At 38.7% G+C, this 12,313-nt stretch overlaps 1 protein-coding gene across 4 annotated transcripts; it reads right to left on the bottom strand.

The window, feature by feature from the left end:
* Positions 1-1,374: 1,374 nt before the first annotated feature.
* usf1 (upstream transcription factor 1) lies at positions 1,375-11,318 on the bottom strand. Of its 4 annotated transcripts, none has more exons than XM_086081114.1 (11): positions 10,103-10,756; positions 9,443-9,504; positions 9,318-9,367; positions 8,805-8,917; positions 8,043-8,156; positions 6,807-6,960; positions 6,606-6,693; positions 6,472-6,530; positions 6,289-6,383; positions 6,037-6,165; positions 1,375-2,844 (listed from the first exon to the last, which is right to left on the bottom strand). In XM_086081114.1, the coding sequence occupies exons 2-11, from the start codon at positions 9,448-9,450 to the stop codon at positions 2,755-2,757; spliced, it is 900 nt and encodes a 299-aa protein (XP_085937240.1). In that variant the 5' UTR covers positions 9,451-9,504; positions 10,103-10,756; the 3' UTR covers positions 1,375-2,754. The 4 variants fall into 4 exon arrangements, with proteins under 4 accessions (XP_085937240.1, XP_085937238.1, XP_085937239.1 ...); XM_086081112.1 differs by lacking the exons at positions 1,375-2,844; positions 10,103-10,756 and adding exons at positions 3,696-5,023; positions 10,850-11,318; XM_086081113.1 differs by lacking the exons at positions 1,375-2,844; positions 10,103-10,756 and adding exons at positions 3,696-5,023; positions 9,967-10,098.
* Positions 11,319-12,313: the final 995 nt, after the last annotated feature.

The raw sequence follows: 12,313 nt of genomic DNA, 5'->3' as shown, positions 1-12,313 counted from the left end.
GGTTACATTGTGACGAAAAAAAACCTTGCAAGCTAGCAAGACTGAGAAGGAATAAATAAATAGCAGGGCTTGACCTGCTTTTTGGGATTGAAAAAGTCTAGTAAATAAGGGATGTATTGAAAAACAAATATAGATTTTTTAAAATGTTATTGAAAAGAACATTTGCATTTTGAATTCAATTTGGTAAATACTGCGCTTGCTAATTGTAATTAACACATATTAGCTCATATTTCTAAACACAAGAAAGTTAAAAGTGTGATTGACTGCAGTTCGTCATTGTGAGCTCTTAAAAAATAGAACATTTGTCTTCTACTTTGCCTTACCATCTCCTTATCTCGGCCTTATGTATTATATCTACGGCATTTGAGGGTTTCTTTATTATTTTTTAAAGTGGAATTTGAAGGTTGAAAAACAAATATCGATTTTTTTTATGTGACTGAAACGAACATTTGCATTTTGTATTCAATTTGGTAAATACTGCGCTTGCTAATCGTAATTAACACATATTAGCTCATATTTATAAACACAAGGAAGTTAAAAGTGTACTTGACTGCAGTTCGTCATTGTGAGCTCTTAAAAAATAGAAAATGTGTCTTCTACCTCGCCTTCCCATCTCCTTATCTTATGTTTTATATCTACAGCATTTGAGTTTCTTTATTATTTTTAAAAGTGGAATTTGAAGGTTATCCTAATACGCATACAATTATACATCTTCATTAAAACATTGTAAAACTAAAGTGGGCAGGTCTGAGCCTGTTGGCAAATAAACGAAAACCGTTACTAAAATTTATGAGGACATGCGCAGACGTGCTAGTCTTGAAATATTAGAATAAAACTCACAATATTTTGGATTATATTAACATCAGAAGCGTTAATATGCATATGAATGTGGAAACACCATAATCTCGCAATTCTAAATGTTGCTTTTTACTATGCGTGTCCATTTTATTTAATGAAACCATGAGATATGGTAAGCAACTTGCTATGGTGTGAATTGTAAAAGAAAGGATATATGATATATGAATGACTAAATATGCAGTTAAATGCAAGTAATTTGTGGCAGAGTATCAAGGGGTCATAAATTCTGCATCCATGAGAAAATAGCAGAATAATCTGCAAAATCAAAATTTTCCCCTATGTATGGGGGTGGCCAACTGTCCATGGCCACCACGTCGCTCCAACCCTGAGCAGTGGCAACATAAAATGGCTGCCCCAGTGCCCTCTAGCTTAGGCTGCTAGAGGCCAATTGCGAGTCCATCACAGAACATCAACGTGCACATACTTCCGCCACCCAATCTACAAAAATAAAGTGCCCTTTCTAAATACAGTACTGCCAGCGTAATTGATTTACAAAGCAACTTTAACACAGCAAAGTGAAAGTAACACATAACATACACATTTATTGCTGCCCACCAACATAATGAAGATTTAACTGTCCTCACTTGCATGTATTCCGTTACATTGTTACAATGAACTTACAATTCAAGGTGAGGCTAAATCAAAAGGCATTGGAAAAGATTAATGCAAATATTACAAAGCAAAATGTTCTATAAACTCAGAACAATGTCACAAAGCAATATGGATTTTAAAAAAACAACACATACAGTAGTTTGGAGACAATAATGCAAGCATATAAAGAAAACTGGAGAAACAAGTAGTTATACTATATTTACACTATGTTCTCAGCGTCCAGGGCAGGTTGGTTTGCCTGAAATGGAGAGCGACATGGAATTGTGACAATTTTTTTCCTATGTATTTGAGCTGTCAAGTTTTCTCACAGCTCATCACGGTAACCATGACGCGCTGTGGATGGAAGCGGTTGCTGAGTTCCAGAGTCCAAAAGACGCACTGCGGTTCAGCCCCCGTTTATCACGGACGCCAGTATGGCCAGTCACGTTCTGATGGGGGTCCCGCATGGTTTACATGTTCTTATCAAGGTCTGACATATTGTTCACATTCTGTTCAGGCTTTCTACAGATGAAACATGGACGCCGGGCAACTTTGGAGAACATTTGTGAACAAGTCTGATTCAAACTAAGGTTCCCTGCCACATTCCGTGTCAGATCGTGGTGGAACGCAACCTGCCACATTGCCATATACAAGTAAACCGCCACTGTGGCCATAGGAACATAATGTAAATGTAGCATTAAGGCGTTTTCACACTGCACTTGGTTTCTTGCTGTTCACCACAGGGTAGCGTGCAATGACGACAGCGTCCCGGTGCAACCTCGCCCATATTTGGAAGTGCTTATGTAGCAACATGCAGGACTAGGAGTAACAATGAGGCTTTTCCTTCTGGTTGATTTGCGGCTTTTAGCACTCTGAAATCACTGGCCAGCCCCTCATTTTTCAACTTGAAAGCTACACTGTGGTGATGTCAGCAGGCACCCACCTTGGGCAACGTGGTATTTCGTCCTAGAGCCCTCGCATGGCTTGTCGACACAACACTGTGTATTGCTAAGTGCAGTGTGAAAAGGCCTTATCAGCCATCGCATAGAGCTTACTACTGTTGAGCTAACAGCTGTAAGAAGTTCTCTTTCAAATGCAATGCAATTATTATTGGGGGGGAAAAAAGTACTTTTAAAACATTAAAAATATTAAAAGGTGTCATTTTGAGACATGTTGAATATTTATGACAATTGCTTGTATATCATGCACGCTTGACAAGCCTCGTAAGTGTCAGTCAAAGCATTTCAAGTTCTGTTTTGGCCTGGGTGCGGTCGTCTTCAAAAAGCTGCTCCTAAAAAGCATTTTTCACTGTGGGTCCGTACTAGATGATCCCACAATGCCATGCTGACGTAGCACATTCCTCAGGATCTGATTTTTGGATTTCCAGTCTTCAACCTGAGTAAAAGTGATGCAGAAGACAAAGCAGGTGCCATTTAGCAGATTTGAAATTTTATGATATCAAGACCAGAACGGAGGGAACACATTTTTGATATATAGTCATAGGGAATGCTCTACAAATCAGTAAACGTAAAATGACTGAGTTGCCGACTCTAAGAAAGTTTAATTTACGGGCTGATGTAACGACCGTTGTCTCCACCTGACTCAAAGGCACATATCATTCCTAAACGAGTTATAGCATAGAGCTCAAGTGCAACTTCTACTCTTTTTATCTAATTTTAAGTGTGGATAAGGTTCTACATTAACAGTATGTTAATGCCACTTTTCCACTGGACCGGTTCCACACGAGTCGGCCTTGGTTGGCGCTGGATGTTCGTGTTTCCATTTGACTTTTTTGGGGCCATGCAGTTACAATGGAACCGCCTTTTAGAACCAGTCGTCTGAGGCCGCGCTGTCACTGTCATCTGATTGGCCAACAGCGATGAGCGAGCAACTCCGTGGCACACGCCCATTTCCTGGTTTTACACGAGCGTTAAATTACTGAATCAACATGTTCTTGTTGATCAAGTATCATTGATCTTTTTGCCCTGTTGTGCAAATTTTTTTTGCGCGTCAGGTCAAAAAAGTGAACTACAAAAAAAGTGAACTACACAGAAGTGATATTTTCTCAAAGGCTTAAATAATACAGTATAAAGACGCTAAATATTAAATAAGAATTGAAACTTATTGTCTTACATCCTGGATAGTGCCAGTTGATGGCGGCCCGATAGCTAGTGTGCCTTGTTCTGATAATATAATTCAAAAATTTTATCCAAATGGAAATTTAAAAACAAACAACAAAACTATATATATATATACACACACACACACACACACACACACACACACACACACACACACACACACACACACACACACACACACACACACACACACACACACACACAGAGTGTTCCCCCGTTTCTCGCAAGTGTTTTGTTCCAAAAACAACCCGAGATAATGAAATCCGAGTAAATTTTCTTTATTTATTTTTTTTCCGTTAATTATATATGTATTTGTTTATTATATGCTTTTTTTCATTTTAGTATGATTTTTTTTAGCTTACTATGAATATTTTTTCATTCGTCATACATGTTATTTTTTAATTTAGTCATTTTTTCATTAAAATTATTTTTTATTTACTTTTACTATTTATTGATTTGTTATACAACACAGTATATATATTTTTCATTTATTCTAACAGTTTTTTTCGTACATACTATATTTTTTCATTTATTATACATGTTTTAAGGCTAACACACACACCTTATACATGCACTTTTCTTGATAGGCGTTAAAATTTTCTCACATATTGTATCTCTTATTCAAACACAGTAGGCCTACACACTCAGTGTTCAAACCTTTGTAGATTTAAAAATAATAATAATAATAACAATAAAATATAATTAAACTAATATCCAAAACATTTACTTGAGAAACAAAAATATAACGCAATCCATTTTTTTCCGGACGATATGTTTTTCTAAAAATAAAAATAGTAATTAAACACACAAACAACAAAACAGCGGTTAGATATGACACTCTTAATTTTAATGACGATAATACGAGGCGGAGAAATCCATTTTGACCGGCTGGTCGGCAGTCGATCTGCAGCGCATACGCAGCCGGTGTAATATGAACAAGCTGGAAATGGAAACAAATCAGCTAGCTGAGCGGATCCGCAATGTACATGCATGCGGTGTAATCTAGGGGTGAGTCATGGGGCGGTGGCGGACGCACGAGCGTTCCAGGGCATGAAATTGGGAAACTGTCGGGCCTCTATCTCCAGGTCACGAAGGCGACGAGCAATGTCGGAACGCGACGGGCCATACAGCGTTGGAAAGGTCTCGTCGAGACGAATTCGAGGATGCCCGGGTAGTTGACGCATGACGCGCTTAACCGTCAATGGGCACGACTGCATGGTTTGGGGCGAACAATCTTGATTTTAATGATGAAGATATGAGGCAGGACACGTAAACCCATTTTCGCCGCGGTGCCCCGAAACTTCACTCGAGCGTTGTGGCCATGTGGCCAGCGCCGGGCTGCGTGAACCATGGGGCGGGTGGCAGGCGGCGCGCTGAGCCGTCTGATGGCGGCGACGGACCGTAACAACAAAACAAACGGACCAAAAAGCACGCTGTAAAAAAAATTAAAATACAAAATAAATACAAAATATAAGATGAGTTTCAAAAAATAATAAATAAATGTTGAAATAAATGTTTTTGTTTTTATTTCCATTTATATATATTTTATTGTATTTAATTTTTTAATTATATTTTTATATCCGTTTTTTAGTTTCACTTTTATTCTTTTTTTCCCCGGCAGTTTAGGTCCTCCATAAGAAAAAGGCATACAGATGTTCCATTCTCCATAACCAACACTCTAAAAACAATTGTGTCAAAAGTAACCCAATTATGAAACAAAAATGGACCGATCCACTTTATGGGTCAATATAACCCAACTTTCTGGGTTGTTTTATACAAAATGACCCAATTTTTTGACCCAAGTAAAGGATCTGATCAATATTTATTGAGTTGTTTTACACTAAAAGACCCATTTCTTGACACAAAGTTGGGTCAAATTGACCCAAGTAGAGGATCGGTCCATTTTTGACCCATAGTTGGGTTATTTTTGACCCAACTGTTTTTAGAGTGAAGCAGCCGAACAGTTCAAATTAAAAACGTAAAGGATCCAAGCGGACATCCCTGGAAATGTATTGCTTTATTGGTCGATTCAGATCAGTTTGGTATGTTGTGAAGAAAGTACTGAAATTCTGACAGTTGGGACATATGCAATCAAATTTAGAGGAACTGTGAAGGTTATGGTGCATTTTAGGTTTGCCCAGAAGTGTCACCCGAAAGTTTTTGTGAGCAGTGTAAACTCAAGAGACTATAATAAATTATTATAGTTTATCAAAAATATTAATTATTAATAATATCGGTACATTGAAACACTCGAGGCTTTAATGAAAATCGATATGGTTGTGATAATTGTGTAAATTCTCATGTGGTGGTGTCACTTCTTCACACCAGGTGTTACATAACAGACTCACATCTCACTCAAATTGCTGGCATGATGACTCCTAGTTTTTGCAGAAAATGTTGGTCAAATTCCAAATTGCGCAATAGTTTCTCTCTCACACCTACATACCTCCTGTTGGAGAAGCTGATTGTCAATCCTAAGTCGATCAAGTGTGCTGAGATCGTCCCCCAACTTCAGGTTGCTCTGTCGGAGTTCCTTGATGTAGTCGCAAGCTTTGGACAAAATTCCCCCTTTACTCTAAACAAAATGGAAAGAGTGATGACTTAACATCACTGTGTTATCTAAAAGCTATATATTTCTGATGATAATTACTATTAATGTTATATGACTGATTGTGGCATTGAACAGAGCCCAGCTCACCTGTCCCGTCTTGGTATAATCAATGTTGCAGTCTGGTATTGTCTTGGACAACTGCACGATCCAGTTATTGATTTTGTCCCGCCGTCTGCGCTCAACTGGGGTGAGAAATGTACAGGAAGTGTGTTTTCTCAATGAAACATTTTTCTTTTTCTGCATCAAGTGCCAAATCAAATTTCTAATAACCTTCGTTGTGCTGTGCACGCCGTTTGTCATCCCTGGAACCCCGAGGAACCTCTTGTTTTCTGGAAAACACGCCTTATTTAAAGATTATGGGTAATAAATTATGCTTAAATTGCGGTAAATAATAATGTAAGTACGCTATGTATGGTTGAGTGCGGGGTGCGATTGTCCTTTGATTGGATCCTGTCAAAACCTCCTGGGGTGACATCATCACATAGAGCTGCCCTGTAACAACAACAACAAGATTAGAATAAAATCAACAGACCTGGTGGAATTACCATTATTTCATTGCATTCCTCTTTAAGTGTACATATAGCACAGTGGCATTTTGTTGTTACCCGTGGGTGTAGTCTGACTGAGCAGTGTATCAGATGCCTGCACTGTGGTCACCATGGTCCCTGTTGTGGTGTCAGCAATGGTGGCAGGATAATATGTGTACTGCGTCTCAGTGGTGCCATCTCCCTCAAGCCCTTCTGACTGGGAGAACACAGCCTGAGGACCAAGAAACATCCATTACAAACACAAGGAAATTGTTCTGCTAATGTAATCCAACTGTCAATCACCTGAATTGAACTGAATAAAGTGATCGTATCCAATACTTTGTTGCAGCATGAACTGCTTCGAACTAATGTATGTGATAATAAAGTGGAGCCGCCAAATAACATTTTGTGGTAAAAACAAAACAGTAATTAAAAAGAAAAAGAGAAATAATGGGAATTAATTCATTTTCTGCTGTGTCGTGAATGGTTCCACCCGTCTACTGCCACTGGCGAACATATTCGTCAAGTATGTTTTTCAACTAATAGGCATAGATTTGGAAGTTCACGTGCACTTGAGTCTTTCATGTATTTTTTTAAATACTTTGTACTTCATATGCATAAATAAGTTGCATGCAAATTTATATTTTCAGTTGTTTTGATTGCTAAAAAAATGTGACGTGACATGCCACATACGTTTACGTAGCAGGGTTAAATATTTCAAAATGTACTCCTATTTGTGTATTTTTACTTCATACTGAATCAATATTAAATTATATCACAAGCTCACAACCTAAATAAACTAAATCGAATCATAAGGTTATTAATAATGACCGTCCCTAGTTTATAGGCCTAGGCATTGTAATGTACCGCAGCCCGGTACAAGAATTTCATACGAGTCGATAACGCTAACTATTTTTTTCTTTATTTATCATTTCTTTTTTAACATTTTTATAAACTACTTTACTTGGCTAAATGTCATGCAGCTAGCACTGGATCCATTCCCACTCGCATTCAAAATTGCCCTGTGGCCAACTGGTGACCAATATATGGTGTAGTCAGTCCCATTTTCACCCTTGATCAGCAGGGACAGGCTGTGCTGAGCAACATGGAAACCCAGAGAGCCGTTTCAAGATGTCTGATGCCTGAGGTCCATCATTTCAGTACCAATAAAAGGTATAGACAACACACACATTGGGAAATAACAGTCCAAAAACACTGTGGAAACTCCTACATTTGGTCTCTGATTATGCGTTGTTGAATAAAATGTTTTAACAGTGGGTTAGAGGTTACGGTACACAATGTTGACAATCTCACCTGTGTGACAGCCTGAGTGGTTGCAGGGAAACCGGTTACCAGACTCACTGCTGCACCTCCATCTGTCTGACCTTCTAACTGGCCGTCAGACACCTGGATCACTCTGTAGGTTACCTACAAGAAAACACTTTATTTGCAAGTGTCACATTACCCCTAACAATATATCTGAGTGAATATCTGAGGATGTGTGTGTGAGTATCTTGAAACAGCGTGATGTGCATACATAAAATAACACATGGAAATTGCAAATATATTTGTGAATCTGGGAAAACATGAAAATCATGAATATGTTCGCAGATCTGAAAAACATGAAAATCCAGAATATGTTTGTGGATCTGAAAAACACGTAAAAATCCCGACTATATATTTTATGTGAATGATTTAGAGACAAAACTCTCCCCATAGCAAATTGGACTGGTCACCAGCCAGTTGCAGGACACATAAACAACCACTTGCACTCACATTCACACCGAGAGGTAAGTCAAACTCATCAAATAACTGATCACACATGTTTTCCAAATGTGAGAGAAAGCTGGAGTACACAGAGAAAGCAAGCCATGGGCAAGATATTCAAATCCTACTCAGGAAGTATGGAGCTGTGATTTGAACCCTGAACGTGAGAAGTTAGAACTGTAAGGCTGTGCTGCCCTTAACATTGACATATAAAATGTTTGAAAAATAAAGAATTCAAGACATTATCCCAGCAAACATGGATTTTGATGACGGCCAAGAAAGTGTATATGTGTCAAGACGCCTTCCTACTTGTCCAACTCCTCCTTCTGTCTTGAATAAGTATTTGATGGGTTGATCCGTGAATGTGGATGCTGACTGAATGGCTGCAATAGCTGCTGGGTCTTCTGCAGTGGCCACTGAGCCTGTCGGAGCACATATCCACAAGGAGGATGTTATTAACAACTTTTGAAAATTAAACTAATCAGATATTCTCTCTCACACACACACACACACACACACACACACACACACACACACACACACACACACACACACACACACACACACACACACACACACACACACACACACACACACACACACACACACACACACACACACACACACACACTCTCTCTCTCTACTCTTATGGTGGACTTTAATTAACAACAATATGGATTATTTACAAATTCCAAGATATGATATGACCCTAATGAAGATAAGCAGTACAGATCGATGGACACTTTCAGTCAATTCTACAACCGTTAATTTATAAGCACTGTACTTATACAAATTGTCTAACAGTTTATTTGACTGCCTCACCTTCTTCATTGACAGTAGTGCTCCCATCTGCATCAGGGCTTTTTTGTTGGCTGTAAATTAAACACAAGCAATGTTTGTATCTGTGTGTGTTTGTTGTTGTTTGTAGCAATACAGGTCCCACTCACCTCTTCATTTCTGGCCACAGTCCTGGATAAGGAGACCGCCTTCACTCGCTCCCACAGCCACACTATGGAGAGCGTTTATAAGTTTGGCAGAAAACCCAGCACAAACGTCCAATGGTAGCTAGTTTAAGAAACAAGCTAGTATCGCATGTTATTGTGTGTCTAAAATGTGTTCTAAAACGACTTTGGTAGTTTGTGCTGTTAGACTACATTTTCCGCTAAAAGATACAACAGTACTGTGTTGTTTTGTTGTCGTCGTAGCGGGAACGGGTGGTTTCTGTGCTCAAAATTAAAGCATAAAGTAAAGGTAATTTAAAAGAAAAGGCTGCAGCACTAAAATAAACGGCACTTTAGGTTTTTATGTGCTTTTAATTTTGTTTGACCAATTTCAACGGGTATGTCAAATGCATATACTTTATGGATCCAAACCGGAAGTTACGCTTTTTTGCTAGCTGGACGAGATCCTTCCTGTTGTCTACAACGTTCGGCCCAGCGGTTCTTTGCAGATGTTTAACAAAGCGCTTTACCTTATGGTTGTTAAATAGATGCACATCCTAGTGATTGATGCTAACAACCTAAAGTTAGTTGTAAATCTATACGCTACGCACAGTAAGCTGCATTTTGGTGGGCATATTTTACTGTGACAAAGAAAGATCTACTTACGCCGAGGTTTGGCACCTCCCACATTTGTCAACAGCATTCATGTCGACTTTACGCATGCGCGACAGGAAATAGCGTCATTAGTCTTCATGTTGTTTACCTTTCACCGATTCTTCCGCCCGCATAAAACATTAATGTAAATAAATAATGATAGATAATATCTCATATCGAGCCATCCTTTTCCTGTATAAAACTAATGACGGTTATTTGCTAGCATATTTCATTTCTTATATTTCATATGGCATTATAAGCTCTACCGAATGTCAGTATTTTTCATCGGTTGATTCTAAAGAAGAAAAAAAAAGGTCTAATTTACTGCACATGAAATAATCGTGCACCACGACCACTCTATCATTACGAGAGTAATGTTACTTTATGTGTACAGTACTGCCCCTTGCCCACGCGACACAAAAAGTGAAAGTCAACGTTGATACACTGTGTCAACCAATAAGAGTCGCTGTTGAGTAACTTACGTAAATGGTCTGGTCTTTATTTCACTCCCGTAAACTCGACATAGACTCTGACAAAAATCGACGATAAATGTTTAACTACAACTGAGGGTATGATATTATACCTACTGTAAAAATTGTACAGTAGATAAAACATTATAATCTCGGTTGCAGTTGGATAATATTCCAAATAAAGAGCCTCGCACCTATTTCTCACGTCAGAAATGCTCGAAAATTATATGAAGTAAATTGTATGGTAAGATAAATTCAGTATCACAATGAAAAAACCTTGGATCCATACCATGTACGTCGTATCGAACGTCACATGAGAAAACATCTTGGCATACAACCACGTGCGTTGAATAGGTATTACGTATCCCGGTGACGGAAGACACACACACAAAAACACTGGACAGCGCCCGTGGTTTGATCCCGAGGAGGGTTGGAGTAGAGGAAATTCTGTGATAGAATTGTTTCTTGCCGAAGTAACCACTGAGCTACACCAGTGCAACGTCATTCATGGAAAAATGTCTTATTATACAGATATATTACCTCGGTGGGTTTCATTCCTTTTGGATATTATTACCAGACTCACTGCTGCACCTCCATCTGTCTGACCTTCTAACTTGCCTCAGACACCTGCATCACTCTGTAGGTGACCTACAAGAAAACACTTTATTTGCAAGTGTCGGATTACTGTACCCCTAAACATGCAGCACATAAACACACACAAGAAGTAGAAACACAATATATCTGAGGACTTGTGTGCGTGAATATCTTGAAACCGCGTGATGTTTGTCTCAAAAATAAATGCGCATGCAATTGAGGATATATTTGTGAATGGTGGAAAAACACTTGAAAATCATAAATATGTTCGTGGACCTGAAACACGTGAAAATCCTGAATGTATTTATGTGAATAATTTTGAGACAAATCTCTCCCCATAGCAAATTGGACTGGTCGCCAGCGAGTTGCAGGACACATAAACAACCCCTTGCACTCACATTCCCACCGAGAAGCAAGTCAAACTCATCAAATAACTGATCACATGCACGTTTTCCAAATGTGGGAGAAAGCTGGAGTACCCAAAGAAAGCAAGCACATAAACCGCAAGGCATTTAAATCTGAAAATAACCCGCAAACGAGAACACATCTAAACAGTATCAAGATGGACTCAAAGGATATGATATATTAGTCTTTGAATGGTGTGAGTGGGAGGAGTAAAGGTAAAAAATAAATAAATAACAAAAACACTGGACAGCGCTCGTGGTTCGATCCCGAGCAGGGATGGAGCAGATGCGAATTCTAAATTTGAATTGATTCTAGGCGAAGTAACCACTGAGCTACACCAGCGCAATAACAATGGCTGAAAAATATGTTTTTATAGATTGTAGTACTTTGGTGGGTACCGTATCCCTTTTGATCTTTGGATATTATTTTTGGAAACACATACTAAAAATAGAAAAACGATTCGTTATCGTTATTTGATTAAAATAGAAAACATCATAATTAAAATACAGCTTGATTTTCTCGTTTGTTGTCTGGAACGAGTAAGAAGAATTGTAATAACAGTTCGATTTTTATTTCTAAAACGAAAATAGGACATAGCACGAGACGCAAATGGAAAATTTGTCCCCAACGGCATTTCTCAAAGTGGCCAGGAGATGGCGAGAGTGTCGCAAAATGTAGGAACACCCGTAGGAAATTGTTGGTAACTTGGTAGTGGTACCCCTTTGTTAGCGTTTTAGAGAGAGAGAGAGAGAGA

The sequence above is a fragment of the Leptonotus elevatus genome, chromosome 7 (genome assembly GCF_054856555.1).
Source record: "Leptonotus elevatus isolate MCC_2025b chromosome 7, RoL_Lele_1.0, whole genome shotgun sequence".
In the NCBI taxonomy this organism is placed as follows: Eukaryota; Metazoa; Chordata; class Actinopteri; order Syngnathiformes; family Syngnathidae; genus Leptonotus; species Leptonotus elevatus.
Note: the sequence above shows the minus strand (reverse complement) of the source record. Positions and strands in the feature narration are given on the sequence as shown.

Coding starts and splice junctions, on each gene's coding strand:
- usf1 (XM_086081112.1), bottom strand. Junction 8,918..9,317: donor CACTACTGTCAATGAAGAAG/GTGAGGCAGTCA, acceptor GTGCTCCGACAG/GCTCAGTGGCCACTGCAGAA. Junction 6,531..6,605: donor CGCACTCAACCATACATAGC/GTACTTACATTA, acceptor CGTGTTTTCCAG/AAAACAAGAGGTTCCTCGGG.